The sequence below is a fragment of the Myxocyprinus asiaticus genome, chromosome 43 (assembly GCF_019703515.2).
Source record: "Myxocyprinus asiaticus isolate MX2 ecotype Aquarium Trade chromosome 43, UBuf_Myxa_2, whole genome shotgun sequence".
Taxonomy (NCBI): Eukaryota; Metazoa; Chordata; class Actinopteri; order Cypriniformes; family Catostomidae; genus Myxocyprinus; species Myxocyprinus asiaticus.
The window spans coordinates 5,278,271-5,299,812 of record NC_059386.1 but is presented as its reverse complement, the minus strand read 5'-3'; the positions used below and the strand labels follow the sequence as shown (position 1 = coordinate 5,299,812).

General features: G+C 35.3%; 1 protein-coding gene across 2 annotated transcripts in view; it reads left to right on the top strand.

Moving 5' to 3' along the window:
* The window catches only part of LOC127433273 (ephrin type-A receptor 5), a 121,121-nt gene extending 104,859 nt beyond the window's left edge, over positions 1 to 16,262 (top strand). For both annotated transcript variants that reach the window (XM_051685005.1, XM_051685004.1), the window contains exons 15-17: positions 10,146 to 10,339; positions 11,180 to 11,335; positions 14,855 to 16,262. In XM_051685005.1, coding sequence (XP_051540965.1) covers positions 10,146 to 10,339; positions 11,180 to 11,335; positions 14,855 to 14,960 — 456 coding nt within the window. In that variant the 3' untranslated portion in view covers positions 14,961 to 16,262. The remainder of the gene's footprint in view (positions 1 to 10,145; positions 10,340 to 11,179; positions 11,336 to 14,854) is intronic.
* The last annotated feature ends 5,280 nt before the right edge of the window (positions 16,263 to 21,542 follow it).

The window sequence follows — 21,542 nt, the reverse complement described above, 5'->3', positions numbered from 1 at the left end:
AGCTTTGATGTATCGTAGTGTTTGGCTATCTTGTTTGTTTAATTTATTAGTGGTGCTACCCTGATAGCACATGCACATCACCCAGACATCTATTTGATGTGTGTGTTTGCATCTGGAAGATGTATGTTTTATGTTGTTTGCTCATCTGCAATCTGTCTATAAGACATATGTCAATAAGTATGTCTCGGGTGTCAATAAGACATTCATCAGATGTCTTTGAGACCATTATTATTTAAAATGTTTGTAAATCTAATCTTTTTAAGATGTTTAGCAGATGTTAATTAGATTGTGATGCTTTCCAGATGAAAAACTTCCAAAAAATGTGCGCTGCAGACATGAATGAGACCTTAAAAAGTTGTGATTTAAGATTTTCGCACAGCAGACAATGAAACAGAATATATATATATATATATATATATATATATATATATATATATATATATATTGTTGACTTACACTGAAGGAGGGTCCACAGCCATTTCTAAGGAACAGAGCATTGGTGGTGGATTCTTTTGACTTTGGCCAGTTAACAACTACCTAGTTACCAATCACAACACCCAAGCATTGTGCAAAAAGATTATATAATAATAAAAATAAATAAATAAATAAACTGTAGTTAAAATTAATCCTCAGAACAAACTGGACTTCCTAGCGCTACTATTAAGGTGGTGTGTGCAATACAAAATAAATAAATAAATAAAAATAAAAAATACACAAAAATTTTTTATATTGTTTTGTTATGCTACACTGCTACTTAAAAATAGCAGTGTAACACAGTGAAAAAATACTGAGAAAAATAGCTTGTTACTGGAAAAGCAACACTTTTTTGAAAACATCTGAGGTACTGTTAAGGCCCTTTCACATTGAATGTGACACGAAAAAGCGAAGCGTATAGTTTTTTTTCTGGTAGCATTTCTACGAAGCCCATATTTATAATGCATTGTAAAACCATTATAAATCATCATAATGTATTCGTACTGTCTTATAATATGAATTATAATGTTATAATTTCTCATAAATAATTATAACCACAATTATAATACATTATAATACTTACCTACTCAATTATACCTTAAAATATAATACATTTAACATCAATTTCTATTTGCAGAAGTTAAAATGTATTCTATATATTTGTATATTAGGTATGCTTTAAGTAAAGTGACAAAAGGAATGTATTTTTATAAACATCCAAAATAATTTTTTTAGTGGTTATACAAGACAATACAAGTCAGTGCAGAGACTAAAGTTTTCACATTCACCGGGGGATGGAGTGGTCTGCTTACCAGCTCCAAGGCAGTGGGTTTCGTCGTCCCTGGGTCGCCCGTCTCAGCGCCGCTTCGAAGCCTTTCGTGGGTTCTTGGTGGCATCTGCTTCCTGCGGTGGGCTCCACACGGGGCCAGGCCGAAGGGGCGGGCTGCGGCGGAGCCGGTGCAGTCACCACAGGGGGACGCCCTTGGCGACGAGCAGGTGGGGTGTGGGATCTTGAGCTGCACCAGGGCAGGATGTGCCGGATAGCCTCCGTCTGCTGCTTCACCATCGAGAACTGCTAGGCAAAGTGCCGAATAGGCCAACCTGGGAAATGGCGGCAGCAAGGAACCATGCCTTGTCGGCCTCTCCCATCTCGACCAGGTTGAGCCAAAGGTGGCACTCCTGGACCACCAGGGTGGACATCGCCCGCCCGAGAGACCGAGCCGTGACCTTCGTTGCCCGGAGAGCAAGGTCAGTTGCCAAGCGCAGCACCTGCATCAAATCTGGGGCGGAACTACCCTTGTGCAGTTCCTTTAGCGCCTTGCTTGGTGGACTTGCAGGAGAGCCATGGCGTGCAGGGTGGAGGCGGCTTGTCCAGTGGCACTGTAGGCTTTGGCCGTCAGGGACGACATAAAACTACAGGCCTTGGATGTTGGCGGCGCTCTGCAGGCATAGGTGCACCGCGAGCGCCTTATCCACCGGGGGAATTGCCGAATAGCCCCTGGCCGCCCCCACCATCGAGGGTAGTGAGGGCAGGGGAGCTGAAAGATCGGGACCAGGCAGTAAAAGGTGCCTCCCACAACCTTGTCAGCTCCTCGTGCACTTCCGGGAAGAAAGGAACTGGAGCGGGGCATGGCTGTGAGCGGCGCCGCAAGCCCAGGAACCAATCATCAAGCCGCGAGGGTTCAGGGGAGAGCGGAGGGAAAGCATGTCCGTCATTTCTGCGTCAGCCTGTGACTGGGCATCTGTACCCGAGGGGGGGAGCCCAGCTGAGGCTTCCGAGTCCGACTGGACGAGCCCGCTCTCCGATGCTGCGCTCGAGAACTCATCAGCTTCGCGGGCTCCGAACAAGAGGTTAAACTCGCCGTGAGACAATCCGGCGGACTCATCCGGAAGCCCGATCGGGGCAGACGAGCGTGCAGGGGAATGGGAGGTCCGTGGGGGGCTACCCGACTGAGGTGGTCCCATTGGGGTCCCCAAATCGCCCCCAGTGCTAGCCGCGCTGGCCTCATACCCGTAGGTAGAAGGACCGAGGCGGGGAGCCGCTGGGGTGGCTTGTTTTCTTACACATTCAATGCAAATTGAGACATTGCGAAAACCCTTGTAAAGCTACAAGGTTAAAAAATGTCAGTAGCTCTTATTTGAGACACATATAGTCAAATCTATGTTACTTTTAATAAAAAACACACCCAAGCAATAAAAATAAAAATAAAAATAAAAATAAAAATAAAACTATTTCTATACTGGACTGTGTGTGCATCTTATTTGGAGACATAACAAATACAGAACTTCTGATGTTCTCATATGCACAAATGCATTAAAATATACTAGATAAAAAGAAGAAAAAATGATGGTACTGTACAGTCCAAGTAAGAAATTAACCCAGGCATACACAAAATCACTGTCCTCAAGTGACTAAACATTTTGAGGGAACTTTAACAAGGGAAGCCTGTTAAGTTTCAATTCTCCTCTTGATTTATGATATATTTGATGTTTCATTAGGCCTATGACTCATGCTCCACTTCAGTTACTACCTGTTGGGCAAAATGACATGGGAAATGTCTTAATGTCTCAAAATTTACATTGTGAATGTGTGTTCCTTTGTATTATGTGCATTTTCCAATAAAAGCTTGACTTTTAATATATTATATGTTACAAGTTTATGTTATGGCTAATTAGATGTCATTGCTCTTGTAACTTTACTTAAAGCAGGCCAAGACCACTTATAATGGTATTTATGTCCTTATGACTGCTGACATTATGCTGTGTGTATATATATATATATATATATATATATATATATATATATATATATATATATATATATACACACTACCGTTCAAAAGTTTAGGGTCACTTACTCATTCTTTCTTTATTTCTTTATTTATTTTCACATTTTAGAATAATAGTAAAGTCATCACAATTATGGAATAATAGAAATGGAAATATGGGAATTATGTTGTGACTAAAAAAATCCAAAATAATCAAAACTATGTTATATTTTAGCATCTTCAAAGTAGTCACCCTTTGCCTAGATTTTGCAGAAATGTACTCTTGGTACATTTTCTCAACCAACTTCTTGAGGTATCACCCAGGGATGCTTTTTAAACAGTATTGAAGGAGTTTCCCTCTATATGCTGGGCACTTAGTGGCTGTTTTTCTTAATTATTCGGTCCAAGTCATCCATTTCAAAACGTTTTTTTATTTTTTTTTAATTAAATTTATGTTTTGTAATTAAATAAATTATATATATATATATGTTGGCACAATTATATTTTTGTCTACAAAACTAATTTCAAACATTTAAGCATACGCCTTCAGATCAAAAGGTTTTTAAGATCATGAGAAACATTTCAGGCTAGTGACCCCAAACTTTTGAACAGTAGTGTATATATATATATATATATATATATATATATATATATATATATATATAATTTTGTTACATTCATCTGAAAACAACTTATTATATTACTATTTTGATTGCCAAGTAAATGTATCTTCTTTTAAGCATGTTTCGATATTTATATTTACTGGAGAATAAGACAAAAACACTTGAGTAAGAAAATGATTTTTTTTACAATGTGCTATTGCTACGCTAAAATAGTTATATTAGAAGTGGCACTACTTTAATTTATTGCATTGCTCTCTGAAATACTTGGTTCTAATTTGTCAATCGCGGCATTTTGAAATATCAAACATGTTTTGCAACTGTATATTACGATCAGTGTTGGTGTTTACAAAGTAATAAATTAATGTAATCTAATTACTTTTTAGTCTAAATTAGTATAATATTATATTTCAAATTCTAGTAATTAGATTACAGTTACTAACTTTTAATTACTTTTAAGTTCATTACTTCGTTTTCAGTTTTTTTAAATAGTGTTATTTATGTATAATTCATTTAAAATAAGAATTATGTTCATATGCACATCTGTTTGTGTTTTTGTGACTGCTGAAGTGGATGAGGAAATACAGACAAGAATATTATTTTTAACTGTTTTAGGAAGTAACTTCAAACTGAAGTAATTAGCAATGGGATTACTTTTCATTGAGAAAGTAGTAAAATAGGGGCCTGGGTAGCTCAGCAAGTAAAGATGCTGACTACCACACCTGGAGTCGCAAGTTCGAATCCGCGTGCTGAGTGACTCCAGTCAGGCTTCCTAAGCAACCAATTGGCCCGGTTACTAGGGTGGGTAGAGTCACGTTGGGTTAACCTCCTCGTGGTCGCTATAATGTGGTTCTCGCTCTCGGTGGGGCATGTGGAGAGTTGTGTGTGGATGCCGCAGAGAATAGTGTGAAGCCTCCACACGCGCTCGGTCTCCATGGTAACGCACTCAACAAGCCATGTGATAAAATGCGTGGATTGACAGTCTCAGACATGGAGGCAACTGAGATTCATCCTCCGCCACCCTGACTGAGGCGAGTCACTATGCCACCATGAGGACTTAGAGCATATTGGGAACTGGGCATTCCAAATTGGGGAGAAAACGGGAGAAAATCCCCCCAAAAAAGAAAGCAGTAAAATAATCTGATTACATTTTAATTAAAGTAAATAGTAATTTGTAGTGGATTACTTTTCAGAGTAACTTACTTAACACTGTTTATGATAACACTGAATACATGCACATACATATAATCATAAAGTGTTTTTTAAGAACCAGCCAGTGATATCAAGAACATGAAAATATATGTATTTCTTTTAAATTATTTTATATGATGTAGTTTATATTTATGAAACTATTCTGTCTGGGGCAGCTTTAAATTCATAGTGGAACTGTACTTTGCAGTCTTTTAACACTACAGCACTATAATTGCCTCCCATAGCCATTTTAGAATCTCACATGAAATCTCAAATTTGCAGTAAGGGAAATAAGAGTGATAGAATGCTGATGACTATAAATAGATCAGGAAGTGAGGGTCAATTCTGGTCTAAATTAGACATTATCGAGCATTATCAGTGGGGGAGACATCCATCCAGATTTGGGGGGGGAGGGGTACTCAACTGTTTCACACGCTGCAACTGCATTCGCCCACGGTCATATCAAAGGTCACTATACCAACAATGGAACGAGGACAAAGGGGATGCTGAATAATGGATATTTGGGTTGAAACCGAGAGTTTCAGGTTTTGACCACAATGCACTCTGTCGGCTTTACTACATGAAATGGGCATCAGCTCTCTGTGGACAGATGTCTGCCAGGCATAGTGGAGTTTGGATCAGGTGTAGGGTTTCTTTAAAAGACATTACGTACAGTAGCTTTAACCAGTTGCCTACGTCATCTATTGTTTGCTTTCTTTGTTTCCTTTGTCTTCCAATACCAAGATATTCAGGATTTTATGAGTATTCATACTTACTAATGCATGCATCACTATTAATATTGCTTATTTTTAGGGTAAAGGATTTGAACAAACTACTAATTCTACACTGCACTGCACTGCAAAAAAAAAAAAAAAAAAAAAAAGGTTTATGCTTAAAACAAGAAAATAAAAGAATAGAACATAAACTTAATTAAAGATATATTGTCTTACAACAAGTCTAATTTTCTAACACAATTTTGGGTAACACTATATTTATGTTCCTTTTATATAGGGTTTATAAAGTTATTTATTAATGACTAATAAATAATTTACAAATGCATTATAAACCATTGATATAAGGTTATAATAACATGCATAAAAACATTGAGTACCTGCAAAAATGCTTTTTTATTTATTTATTTTTTTATCCCCTTTTCTCCCCATTTGGAATGCCCAATTCCCACTACTTACTAGGTCCTCGTGGTGGTGCGGTTTCTCACCTCAATCCAGGTGGCAGAGGGCAAGTCTCAGTTGCCTCCACTTCTGAGACAGTCAATCCGCGCATCTTATCATGTTGCTCGCTGTGCATGACACCGCGGAGACTCACAGCATGTGGAGCCTCATGCTACTCTCCGCGATCCATGCACAACTTATCACGCACCCCATTAAGAGCGAGAACCACTAATTGCGACCACAAGGAGGTTACCCCATATGACTCTACCCTCCCTAGCAGCCGGGCCAATTTGGTTGCTTAGGAGACCTGGCTGGAGTCACTCAGCACACCCTGGATTCGAACTCACGACTCCAGGGGTGGTAGTCAGCGTCAATACTCGCTGAGCTATGCAAAAATGCTTATTAACACTTATTCAGTATTAATAACCTATGCAAATGTACCTAAAAGTAAAGTGGACACATATTAAGACAGGAGTTGCCAACATTAGAAGCCTGTACATAAAGATATATGCTGTGAATAAACATAAAGACCTGAAAAATGTTTTTGCAGAGGACTTTAGGTAACTAGGACTAGGCAAGTTGGGATACCACACAGAGTAGCAACATTCTTTTGACACTGATGTGGAAAGAAAAGTAATAACACAAGTGAGTCAAAACTGCAGTTCATAAAATCACTGTGATTAAAATCATAAAATAAATTATAATTTTTTTAAAACACATAAAGCAGACTGTAGCAACTACATAATACCCCCTTTTAATCTCACTATAATAATCTATTTTAGCTGCATTATGACATAAATCATGAATTAGGGCATTTTATATTTTTGATGAATATAATCACACATAGGTGTATTTATTAAGCATTTATAACATGTAAGTTAAAATTCTCACTATTTGGCAATTATTGCATGAACGCTGCTCTTTTTATTTATGTCATGATAACTGCATATCCATGATTTATAATTAATTTGTAAATTACTTAATAGTCATTAATAACACCCTTTATAAACCCTAAACAAACATAACATAAATATAAAGTGTGTACCACTTTTGCTTATCAAGTAAATTCATCTTGTTCCAAGGATGTTTAGAAGTTATTACTGGAAAACAAGACAGAAATACAGATTAGGATTTAAGTGATCAGACACATTTTACAGGTGAAAAAAATCCAAAAGACTTACATTGGGTAATTTCTAGAGAGCAGAATATCATAGATACTTCATAGAGGCTCTTTTGACTTGCCAATGAGCATCCACCTAGCAACCAATCAGAACACCCTAGCAACCACAAAGCAGCATGCTTAAAAACACTTAAAACATCTTAGCAACCGCGTAGGAATGCACCTTGTTGGTGGCATCACGGCAGTGACTTTTGAATGGGCAAGCAACACTCACATTCCCCCCCCCCAGAAAAAAAAAATATATATATATATATTTTTTTTTTATTATTATTATTATTTATTGTTAGCTGGCTATGGGCAATTCAGTTTTGTTTGCACACATTAAACCATTATGACTTTAGATACTAAAAAATACACAGTACATGCTGAACAGCTACCTCGCTGTCTTTTGTTATGTAGATGTGCATGTCAGATGTCAGCACATAAGATGACAAGTATATTTGCAGACAGAGATGAAACACACATCGATGCTACAGTTTTTTCTGCATAGATCCCAGAAGGAGGTGCACTCTCCAGTCACGGTTTTATCAAGCGCCTCTCTTTTTCTTTTTACTGCTTTACAGTTTGCCAGTGACGGCTTCATCTTTCTCTGCTCCATCATTAATCTGTTTCACACACACTTGGGAGGGGAAAGTTATTTGATGTTTTATTTAACAGTTTCTTGAGGGTTCCCCTTAGATCTCGGCTTCCTCTGCTCAGCTAGACACTTGTGTCTCACTCTCTCTCTCTGTCAGTCTGTCTGTGAGTGTTGGCCGTGAGGGATTGGCTTTCTGAGTTGTTGCTGCTGTTTTTGTTGTTGTAGTGTTGCTGTTTTGTGATGTGGGAATGTGGAAGGTTTTATTTTAGGTTAGACAAGAGGAGAAGGTCTTAGTTATTTCAGGCTTTGGTTTATTGAGGCTGCAAGACAAATATATTTGCTGATCTGTTCTGTTCATATTCACTGATCATAAACAATTGTTTACTATTCAGACATAGTTCATTGCACAGTATGGGTGAATCTTACAAGAAAAAAAAAAAAAAAAACCTAAAGAAATATCCAGGTGCATATTGTAAAATTTGGAAAATTATATGTTCATAACATTATTTTATGACAGTTGGCCCCCCACCTTAAAAGTGTTACTGGCCAAACCTATTTTAGTATTATTTTTGTATATATATATATATATATATATATATATTTTTTTTTTTTTTTTTTTTTGGTAAATAGAGTGTATGGGAGTCATGAGTGTTTGAGTAGTTTTAAGTGGAAATATATCGAAACTATTAAAAAATATTGCAAAAAAAATCAAAAAAACGTTGTTGCCGGGTCACTTTTAATGGTGACACGAAGTACCCAAAGAGGATACATGTGGTATTCATTAATGTATTTATTCAAGTCATAGTAGAGGCAATAGTGAATAAAGAGTTTAAAGCACCATAGTGAGCATGTTATAGACACATTATGAGCAGTTCTGTTCACTTACACTAATGTTATCAGGTGTAATCGCTCTCAAAGTAATTGTGATAATCGTTTGTCTCGATTCTGCTTTACAGTCTTCAGTTTTTAATCACGTTATGGTGTAATTTCATAAAAAAAGAAAGTCAGATAAAACTGCTTTACAATGTGTATGGTCAATGTTCAGTTAAGCCAAGAATAATATCCATTCAGTTTATGAGAACATTTAGCCAAAAACCATGCCATTGACAGCAATCTCCCAATCATTTCCATGGTAAGTTCTACAAAGATTCACAGAGCGAGGGACAGTAACCAAAAGGAAGATGGAGCTTAGCGAAGGCTCAGTTAAGCATATTTAAATCCACTTTTCCACATTATCAGTAGCCTGATATAATGCAAAAAATATATAATATTGAAAATAAATTATTTATACATCATGGTGGTATTTGTTGTACTGCCGTGTACCAACCAACTGACCAATATCATTGCATAGCACCTCAAATGTTGCTCTGGTTATTCAAATCAAAATGACTGGCTACTATTACCTCCCAGAACTGTCTGAAATGCTTTCATTCCCTGATATAAGTTATCTACCGCCAAGCAAACACAAAGTAATTTATAACATTAAAGGGACAGCTCACCCAAAAATGAAAATTCTCTCATCATTTACTAACCCTCATACCATCGCAGATGTGTATGACTTTCTTTCTTATGCTGAACACAAGCGCAGAATTTTAGTAGAATATCTCTTCTTTGTAGGTCCTTAAAATGCAAGTGAATGGTAGCCAGAACTTTGATCTAAAAAGCATATAAAGGCAGCATAAATGTAATCCATATGACTCCAGTGGTTAAACCCATTTATTCAGAAGCAAAATGATTATTGTGGGTGAGAAACAGATCAATATTAAAGTCCTTTTTTACTTTTATGCTGCCTTTATATGCTTTTTGAGCTTCAAAGTTCTGGCCACCATTCACTTGCATTGTATGGACCTACAGGGCTGAGATATTCTTCTAAAAATCTTTATTTGTGTTAAGCAGAAGAAAGAAAGTCATACACATCTGGGATGCCTTGAGGGTGAGTAAATGATGAGAGAATTTAAATTTTTTGGGTGAATTATTTCTTTAATTTAAATAATGATATTTTTATTTTATTTTTTTAAATAATAATAAAAAAGTGCTACTGCATTTTTTATATGTTCCCTCAGTGTGTTTTCTCATGAATCATTGTTAGAACACAAAGGCACATACTGTATATTTATTGTGGATATGATGTAAAGTGCCTGTAATGTTTGCTGTTGTTGTCAGGTGATAAAGGCAGTGGAGGAGAACTACAGACTGCCTGGTCCCATGGACTGCCCGACCGCGCTCTATCACCTCATGATGGACTGCTGGCAGAAGGACAGGAACAGCCGACCAAAATTTGAAGAGATTGTCAGTTTACTGGATAAACTCATTCGCAATCCCAGCAGCTTGAAGAGTCTTGTCAACCCATCTAACAGGTAGACCAACCGATAATGAAAGTTGTAGCCTAATTTTTCTCTGATTATGCAATGCATCTCTCTCTCTGTACTGTATCTGTCTGTTCATCTTTCGTTTCAATATTCTTTTATTGTTCCCATTAGAGTATATGCTAATTATGTTGTTATTTATGGCATATGATTAAGACTGTGAGTTCAGAAATGTCACGTCTGTGAAATGCTGATAACGGAGGTTAACCACCCTGTACACGGTTGTCACAGGAAATCAAGGTTTAATGACACTTGAAACAAATCAGCACTCACATTTCATGATTTAATGTTGAATTAAACAGAAGTGACAGTGTGCAAATGACTTCCAATTATACTGATTATACGGGATCCAATACATTTGCTCCATGTGAAGTGTTCTGTATTCTTACATGTTGGAATCATCCATTATCTGTAATTGTGTTATGCAATTATGTTCAGGTTCAATATGAAATTGATTTGCATTATGGGAATGTTTTGGTAGCTGTGTAGTTGCATTGTAATTTTCTTTATTGGCCTTGCATGATGATATGTGTAACTGTGGCCAAATTATCACTGATTATATTAATATTTATTGGGGTAATTATATTTAATTTGACGAACATATATATAAGTGATAAGTTAAATTGATAAATTATACATAAATACTTTGGCAATGATGTAAAAAATACATTATACTTTGGTGATATACTCCCATTTGCCCATTTGACGTAACATTATTCTGCTTGAGTCAGCTCAGGTCAGTAAATGGTTTTAATATCCAGCTATCACCCAGAACTTTAATGTCAGGTTTATGCATCCATTTGTTCACCACTGTATGTGTCTCTCCCACAGGGTGTCCAATTTATTAGTGGAGCACGGAAGTCCTGAGGGCTGTGTATTCAGATCGGTGGAGGAGTGGTTAGAGGCCATAAAAATGGGTCGATACACTGAGTTTTTCATGGAAAGTGGATACACTTCTCTGGAAGTAGTCACTCAGATGACCTTGGAGTAAGTCATATCCTGTGGAGGTCATTGAGCTATTTGCTGCTCATGTACTGGAAAAATTACTGTACTGAGAGCATTACCCCCAATTTGAAAATGTTGTTTGATGCCCTTTCTAGCTGTTAATTGTTACAGTTTAGTTTACATGATGCTTAAGAGGTTGAGCATAATGAATATAGTGTCAGTGCAGATTCTTTCAGACTTAGTTGTATCAATAAGGTCTAAATTAACTAAAGTATGGAGCTAATTAAGGATTTGTTGATCTATAATTTCACCACTTAATTTTATACACCGTTTAAGAATAGTTCTTTCGAAAATAAAATTGCTGTCATCATTTCTGTTATCATTTCAAAACTGTATTATTTTCTTTCTACAAAATTAAATGGGGATTGCGCCTTTCAAGCTCCAACATTAAAAAAAGTGGCCATCAAATAGCATCATAAAAGTGTTCAAAGTCTTCTGCAAGTCTCATAAGATCAAATTACTGTACCTTAATTTTTGCAAAATGATTTTTACTTGGCTCGTTGTACATATTGCTGCAGTTTCCTGGTGAAATGAGCACTAGAAGCGCTACAACTACAATTACTCTTATTCACTTTCACACAAATCATGAGTAAAGCAGCAGATTATCAGTTCATAAACACATACTTTTCGCCGTTACTCACAAAATGCTATTTTATGATATTGAAACACTTCTAGTATAGTGCATGACTTGTAAGGCGACACATTTAAACGTTTTCATTACATAATCAACTACATTTTCATGCTTGTTCGAGCATATCAAATTTCGCAGTAGCTTAACTGATAGAGCATTGCATTTGCGATGCAAAGTACTTAGGTATGAGGTGTCATGTAAGCACCACAAAATGATGGTAACTTTAGCTTTAAGGTTTAGGGAGGTAGGTATTGATGAATTAAAACTAAAAGATTAAACCTTAAAAATCTGTTTGGGAGAAAACTGAACTCACTTTTAACGCTACAGTGGTCGTTTCACCTCGGAACTGCTGCGATACAATTCTGCTTGCACTTAGTTCAAACACGATATGTCAAGATGCGTTGTGGTAATGACATCAATGTCATTGTTTCTAGCATCTCTCATAACTGATTGTTGATGTCACACTCATATTTGGATGTATGCAAGTTTTCGGCACAATTTTCAGCATAAAAACATACATTTCAGTCTGTTCATCACACAAAGTTATTGTATGGCTTCAGGAAACTTTATAGGCAGTTGTATTACAGGCAAAATAATGCACAAGTCATATAGACCATCTTTATGATACTATTTTAATGCTTATTTTTAATCATTTTTGGAGCTTGATAATCCTGGTCCCCATTCATTTTTGGAATATCGAAAAAGAGAACCTAAGTATGGTGGCCGAGGGGTGCACAACCATTGTTGGGTTGTCACAGCATTTCTGTGACAGCTGAAGCATGTGTGACAATGAATGAGGAGGGAATATAGACATTTGAATTTAAGCAGAAAACCAAAAACATTGCTAGGAAAAGTGATTTAGAAAGTAACTTAAAAGTAAAATAATGTGATTACTTACTAGATGAAGTAGTCAGTAAAGTAATCTGATTACATTTTAGAGAAGTAATTAGTAATCTGTAGTTGATTACTTATTTTGAGTAATTTACCCAACACTGTGTACAACACAACCAAATTAGCAAAGCAAAATAAAGGTGCGGACATAAGCCACAACACAACTGAATTAAGGCGCAACACAATGTAAAAACCACAACACAATGTAAAAACCACAGCACAACAAAATTAAGACACAACACAATGTAAAAACCACAGCTCAACAGAAATAAGACACAGCACAATGAAATTAAGTCACAACACAATGTAAAAACCACAACACAGTGGAAATAAGCCACAACACAACTAAATTAAGGCACAACACAATGGAAAAAAAAACAGCACCACATTATAACACAACTAAATCAAGACACAACACAATGGAAAAAAACACAACACAACGGAAGACACAACACAACTAAATCAAGACACAATACAATGGAGAAACACAGCACTATGGAAATAAACCACAACACAACTAAATTAAGCCACAACACAATGAAAAAAAAGAAAAAAAAACACAGCAAAATGGAAATAAGACACAACACAACGAAATTAAGCCACAAAACAATGGAAGAAAAAAACAGCACTACTGAAATAAACCACAACACAACTCAATTAAGCCACGACACAACGGAAAAACACAGCACAATGGAAATAAACCACAATACAATGAAATTAAGGCATAACACAATGGAAAAACTACAGCACAACAGAAATAAGCTACAGCACTACGAAATGAAGCCACAACACATTACAACACAACAAAATGATAACATAAAAGTAGTTATAAAACACTGTACTTATTTTTCCTTAAACAAATAGTTTACCCAGAAATAAAATTCTCTCATCGTTTACTCACCCTCATGTCATCCCATATGTGCATGACTTTCTTTCTTCTGCAGAACACAAAGATTTTTAGAAGACATCATAGCGCTGTTGGTCCATAATGCAAGTAAATGGTAACCAACATTCTGAATCTTCAAAAAGCACATAAAGGCAACATAAAAGCAATCCATAAGACTCCAGTGGTTTAATCCATGTTTTAATCAGTTTTGGTTGAGAACTAACTAAAATGTTACTAATTTTTCACTGTACATCCTGCCATTGCAGTCTCTAGGCACAATCATGATTTCAAGCTCGATTACTCTTCCTAGTGCTTGACACATGTGCAGAACGCTAGATGGCGCTAGGAAGTGTAATCGAGCTTGAAATCATGATCGCCAAGGAGACTGCTGATGTCAAAATTTATAGTGAAAAAGGAGTTATACTTTGGTCTGTTCTCACCTAAAACTGATTTGATCACTTCAGAAGACATAGATTAGACCACTGGAGTCTGATGGATTACCTTTATGCGGCCTGTACTTTTCGGAGCTTCAAAATTTTGGTCACCTTCTCTTGCATTATATAGACCTACAGAGCTGAGATATTCTTCTAAAACTCTTCATTTGTGTTCTACAAAAGAAAGAGAGTAATACACATTTGGAGGGTGAGTAAATGATGAGAGAATTTAATTTTTTTTGGTTAACTAACCCTTTTTGTGCTCATGATCTCTCATGCACTGAGTCAGACTTCCAAATTAAAAAACAGTGCTTAAACAATATTTATTTTCTGTTGATTTTGCTGTGCAGTGGCTTAATTTAGTTGTGTTGTGGCTTTTCCATTATGTGTTCAGCTTTTATTTGCTTTGCTAATTATATTGTTCCAAATCTGTGTAACTTGCTGTTTTCGTTGGAACACAAAAGTAATATGTTAGCAGTGAGCTTCAGTCACCATTCACTTTCCATACTATGACAGTGAATAGTGAATGTGGAAAAAGCTTAATCCTTCTTGATATAACCTACCATAAGTGTATTTTAAAGCAATAACAATCACAGATTTGTCTGTTTTTTATTAATTTATTTAAAAAAAAATTTTTTTATTTTTATTTTTTTTTTTAGAGATGTTAGGAGAGTTGGAGTCAGCCTGGCCGGCCATCAGAAAAAGATTCTCAACAGCATTCAGGAGATGCGCGTCCAAATGATGAACACCACACTACCCATCTGAGACCTGAAGAACTTCCAAGAGTAGCCTAGCACTTTCTACCATGGACAACTATTTATTCAACGATACTATTTAATGAAGGAATTTGACTTTAAATCTAATGAACAAAACCGTCAGATTGATGGACAAACGGTTTACTGTTTCGTTTGCGCAAAGCTTCCAGACTAAGAGTTTGACGGAGTTTTCAGGAGGAATGACGTAGGGAAAAGTGTGGCACATCTCCAGGTAGGAATACTCCCTTGGATCAGGTGTCTTTCTGGGCTGAATGTAGAGCATTTTTCCATGACCTCATTCAACAATATTATTACCTCCGGAATTCCATAAGAGACTGCGATCAGTTACACGGATGGTTTCCTTACACCAAGTTAACCTGGGGCGAAGTTCATGCAGTACGACTGAATCCATATCATGGACTAAGGAAAAATATGGCAGTGTTTAACAAAGCAATAGTAGATTTTAAGCTTGATGTTAAAGCATCAGTTCATCCAAAAATGAACTTGTTGTTGAATCATGTTGTTCCAAACCCATATTACTTGCTTTCTTCTGTGGAACACAATAGAAGAAATTTTGCATAATGTACTGGTCGCTCTTTTACATGTAATCACAATGAATAGGGACTGCTTCAAAAAAGGTGCATAGTAGTCCATTTGACTCTTTCATTAATGAATATGGACATTTCTCACATAGCTATTGTATGGCTTCAGAAGAGTCATATAGATTACTTACTGTTCATTGTAATTGCATGGAAAAAAGTGACCAGTACATAATTCCAAATTCCTCCTTTTGTGTTCCACTGAAGTCTTTTGGGTTTGGAACTTTGTGAGGGTGTGTACATAATGACAATTTTCTTTTTTGGGGGTGAACCACACAATTAATTCTATTTCGTTCTAATTTGTTGCTTCCATATTTCAATAAAAGTACAAAGCAATGGGCCAGATACTTTCTCCTTTAGCACAATATTCAGTATGTGTCATGAACAGCTAAGGAAAGTTTTGTAATTGAAAATGCGACATGCTTCAAAAATGTATTTCAAATTCACTGACGTTTTTATGTTTTACCTGTAAATAGTGTACAGTTGCGTAGATTAAATGGAGCTTAAATGCATCCATCCATCTTCATGTGGGGTTGATCATTTAGTGCGTGGGTGGGCTAACATACTATGTATTTTCAGTCCAGTCAATAAATGTTTATATTGCCTCTTAGTGCTTCATTAGATAGAAAAATTGTTTTACCATTGATGTGTGAACTCTCATATTTCTGATACATATTCATACCCATAATTTTGCCTTGCTCAGTTATTTACCATTTATCATGGGCTATGTGGATATTTGCTCAGTCTGTCTATTTGAAAAATCAGGAATATTCTATTTTTTTTTTTTTTTCTCAACATCAATCTCTATGTACCACGTTTAGCATGCTTTTGATTAACATTCGCAATAGTTTTGACTGCTGCGTGTGTGTAGAATCTAAGGCAGCTCGATCGCATGAAAATTATGTCACAATAGCGAGATTCTGCAAAATCACATTACCTAGTTCATTACATGTATCGCAGCAATTCCAAGGTGAAATGTACACTTTGTGGCCCTAAAAGCGAGTTTTCTTAAACTGATGAGGATTAGGTTAATGCTCTATCAAGTTTTAAATCAACAAACTCTACCCCCCTACCCTAAACCTTAAAGTTGAACCTAACCGATAGTGTCATAAAAAGCAAATGTGAGATGAGAAACTGCATTTCTGAAGCAACCACGTCATTTTGTGGTGCTTCTATGACAACTTTGGCTGACGTGTCGACATTGCAAATAGCCATAAATAGAGAACGATGTTCTTTGCTCCCAAAATTGTGTAGTTACAGCATCTAGAAGCAAAGAAAAATGTATAAATTAGTAGTTAACCCCTTAAACTCTGGTGGATTTTTGGGCTTCTGCCCATACTTTTTCACACTCAAATTTAAAACCTCACTGTTCTCACATTGCAAAAAAATTGGTCTAGTTTTTTCAGAAAACACATTCCATTACAATATACAGATCTGAAATATAGGTGGCGCTTTAATGCATTTTAGCCCTCACAGATGTGTTCGTCCATAGACATTCAGTCTAATTTTCAGTTCAAGCACCACCCTTGTTGTTTCATTGAATAGTATAGCCTCTCAGTGGACTAGAAGCTCAATCTAGGTGTCGTTAGAAAGCTGAGCCTTTGTGGTGATATAACATTTGTTCATCAATAGTCAAAAACATATTTTTCTGATGATTTGTTTTGCATGCTTTTCCTTCTGGATGGCATATTTTGTTCTGGACATCTAAGATATAACATTGGATTATTCAGCCAAACAAGCTCACAGACAAGTAAACAATGGCTCTTTTTGTTTTTTTTAGAAAACCTAAGGTAAAAGCTGATATATATTTTTTTGCTATTTGGGGCTTACAGCAGCAGTTATCAGAGCATAAAAGAGACGTTAGTATTTGATGACTTACAGAAATCATATTTCACTTTGTGATTCTTCTGAAAATATTTTGAACTGTTGTATAAGGGCAACAAAATTATCTATACAGTCACATTTCTGAGACCTTTCATTTGATATATGACTTGTCTGTTTATGTGTTGGGGGGGGTGCTAATTTACAACGCGAATGTTTTGAGGCCGTATTTTGTTATTTTAAGTAACATAAATGCAGAAAATGTGTTATCTCTAAAAAGTTCAGATTCTAAGCTTTCAAATGATACCTCATATGCCTGACTTATGTGTACGTAGACTTCAACGTTTTAAGCGAAAACTTTGGACCCACCAGTTTAAGGGGTTAAGTAAACAGCACTGAGTAAAAAATGACTTATAAGATTATACAGTTATGATGTGGTTGCATTAGCAATTGCATTTTTTATCACACATTGCTTTTATGACATTATCGGTTAGGATTAGGTTTAAGGTCTAGGGTTGGGAAGTAGGTTTTGGTGATTTTGAAACTCGATTAACCTTAAAATGCTCATCTGTTTGGGAGAACTCGCTTTTAGCACCACACAGTGGACATTTCATCTCGGAACTGCCACGATATGTGTAATGAGCCAAATAATATCATTTTGCAAAAAACAGGGTTACTAAGTGAGTCTCATGCTATCTCAAGCCTTTTATTGTAAGCGGATTTATTACATCAGTTGTATTTCTGGAACATTTATACACACTGAGGGACGGGTCGAAAGTATTATCTGTGGTAACTGACAACATTTTAAATATGTGGTACATAGATTTTAGGCTGCAGAAAACCCATAATATTCTTTTATTGTCTATTAATAAAAGGAAACATTGAATGTTACAATACAGAGATACTTAATAATTAAGAACCCAGTTCCAGGTATTACTATAAGTTTTACCCATATTTTAAGTGTTTATTACAGCACATTATTATCCAGTTTATACTTTTTTGAATGGGCCACAAGATTGTATAAAAAAGTGCTTGGGTATGTCACTAAAAATACCCACATTCCCCCAAAATCTCTTATAATTAGTTGTAATTCAGTGTAAGTAATTTCATGGTATAAATATTTATGATTGAAATTTTACAGTCAAGTCCCACCTGAAGTTTGATCATACTAAATAGCAGCATTGCTGCATAATTAGTCAACTTAAAGTGACGAAGTGCCTGTGATTATCTGATTACATCATAAAAATCTAATAATTTACTTATCACAGTGTCATTGATCAGAATTAATGGTCAAAAATCAACAAGTTAGTGACAAATTGTGAGCCAGTATTGATTTGCACTTTCTTAACAACAAATATCTTCTATGTTTAAAAAAAAATAAAAATAAACTGGAATAATGAGTATTCGATATTTGTTACCATGAATGTTACTATAATTTTCTTGTAAATGGTCTTATATGCAATAGAGTTACCCTTCATTCTGAAAACGTTTTTGTTTTGTACTGAAATTCACTTTATAATGTAAAGTGCAAACCACCAGCTTGCAAAATGAGTGGAAGTTTGTATCCTTATATAATGGTGGTCATAGCTGTGCTTGTGTAATGAGCAGCTTACTATGATATCACTGTTTAATTGCATTGATAAACAGCATTGATAAAGAGGACCTGTTTTCTGTTGAAAGGGAGATTGAAATGTATGCTGAAAATTGTTTTAAAGTTTTATGTCATTTAAGTTTGGATTGATACACGTTTTAACCCCAATTTACTTTCAATGTGATTTCATGTGGGAAGGTTCCATGAGTTTGTAGCTAAAGAAAGGTTTCATATTCATTACAGATTGTACTGTAGATGTAAAATAATTTTAGTCCAACCAACCCACACACCATGCTAAATATTTCGAAAAGTTTAGATGTTTTCAGATTTGTGGCTGTTCTTTAGTTATTGTAAAGTGATATTTCTTGATAACCATCGGTCATATCTGCCAAAATTACAGTACACAACACATGAATAGTTCCATCATGTTTTAAAAGCACATTGCTCTATTAGCAGGATAATTGCTCAGAATATGTAAACTGTATCTGCATAACTTTTCATTTAATTCATAAAAACAAAACAGAGCACAATTACGGTATGTCTTTTGTTTGAAATTTATAATTGTAATGACACAAAATTTACATCTAATTCACTAATGTCAAATATATTGGAAATTAGGAACCATTTTGAATAGCACAGTGTTTTTAAATGTACAAAATATGTCTATTCCACACTGAACTTTGGGGAGTTTTAATAGCAAGCACAAGGTAGCACAATTTATCCCTCTAACCAGTGGCGGCCCGTCAAAGGAGGCCATCTCCCTCAAAAAACATAACACCAAAAGTGATAAAATCAATAGTAGTTTTAATCAGTTTACCTACTAACATAAATAAAAATATGCTGTCTTTTATGCACAGTAGCCCAGGTGAGTTTATATCACTGTATGAATCGGTATGAATGTCAGAGGAGGCTGATGGCATAAAGCCTTCTCTCCTTAGTCAACTGACTAATCAAAATGAAACGATCAAAATTTGCCAAAATATTGATTAAATAAAAGTTGTTTGAAGATCTAAAAACATGTAAAAAACCGAACAGCAGGATCATGTATAAATTCGACTCAATTAAGCACTGGAGGATGATGTTCCTCTACACATACTGTATTAGGTCAGTAGATGTCACCATCAATGGAATAGTGATTCATTTGTAAATGTTTGCATTGATCATATTCTGTAGATGGCACTGCATCATTTGTTCCGTTCGTTTACAGTATTGCCGAAAGTTAGGTTGTAATTGGAAAGATTATAACACATCAGTAGTTATTAAGATGATTTGTTTTAATATATATATATATAATAAAACATGATATTTAAACCCACTGCAATCTTTTACTGGTTTGATCTTTTAATACTGCTTTACATATTTGCTTCCCCCTAAAATTGGACTGCGTGGACTGCCACTGCCTCTAACTTTTTTGTTAGATCATTAGACATTTGATAAACCCTCCACCCCTCTGCCCAAAAACAATTCTAAAAATACTAAAGTGACAAAATGATCTTATCTTAAAATGGTGTAGAGTGCACCAACTAATTTACAAACATTCATGTCAATACATAAATTAAATGCATGGTGTTGATGGGCATCATATTCCAAATGGATTTTTATCTGCATAATAAATATGTTGTTTAAATCTTACAAGCTACTGCATATGATTAGAATCATTTTGTTCAATTAACAAGGGAAAAATTAAGAAAGCACAGAACAATTTTACAGTTTATATATATATATATATATATATATATATATATATATATATATATATATATATATATATATAATTGTTTGTCTTTACCTTATCCAGTGTGTTTTGTTGTGTAAATGTCTTTTGTAGTGTAATATATTAAATTTATATATTTTTTAATAAATTGGAGAGAAATCCATTATTGTTGCGTTTTAGTGTATGCACACACACTGCAGTAGCAAAATATTATATCATATAATATAAATAATCCAAATTATAAATTTTAAACCATAATGTTCATCATACTGTATGTTCAGCAGATGAGACCTTGATTTCCAAATTTTTCTGTGATTGTAAGTCACTAAAATTACAAGAATCCACTTAGATTCCACACTGTTAACTTCACAAAGTGACCTGAACACAGAACTATGCAAGTATGGGAACGCAAACTTTTCAGTAACACTTTACAATGATGTTCCCTTATAAAGAGGTTCATAAGTGACACATTATTAATTTACAAATGCATTATAAATCATTGATATGCGGTTATAACAACATCCATAAAAAGGATGACTTGCATGCAATACCTACCATTTTAACTTACATGTTATAAATGCTTAACATTTATTCCACATTAGTAACCTATTTAAATGCACCTTAATGTAAATAGGCCATACAGTGCATTCAAAAAGTATTCAGATCCCTTCATTTTTTTCTTCACATTTTGTTATGTTGCAGCCTTATGCTAAAATGCTTTAAATTACACTATGTAACAATTATTATTTATTTTTTTTGGGGGGGGTAGTAAGTGTTATTTCCTAATTGCTTATGCTTCAAAAGTATAGAAAATGGCTATTATTCCCCACAAACTTTGCTTTTGTGACCAGGACAGTGATATTTTGA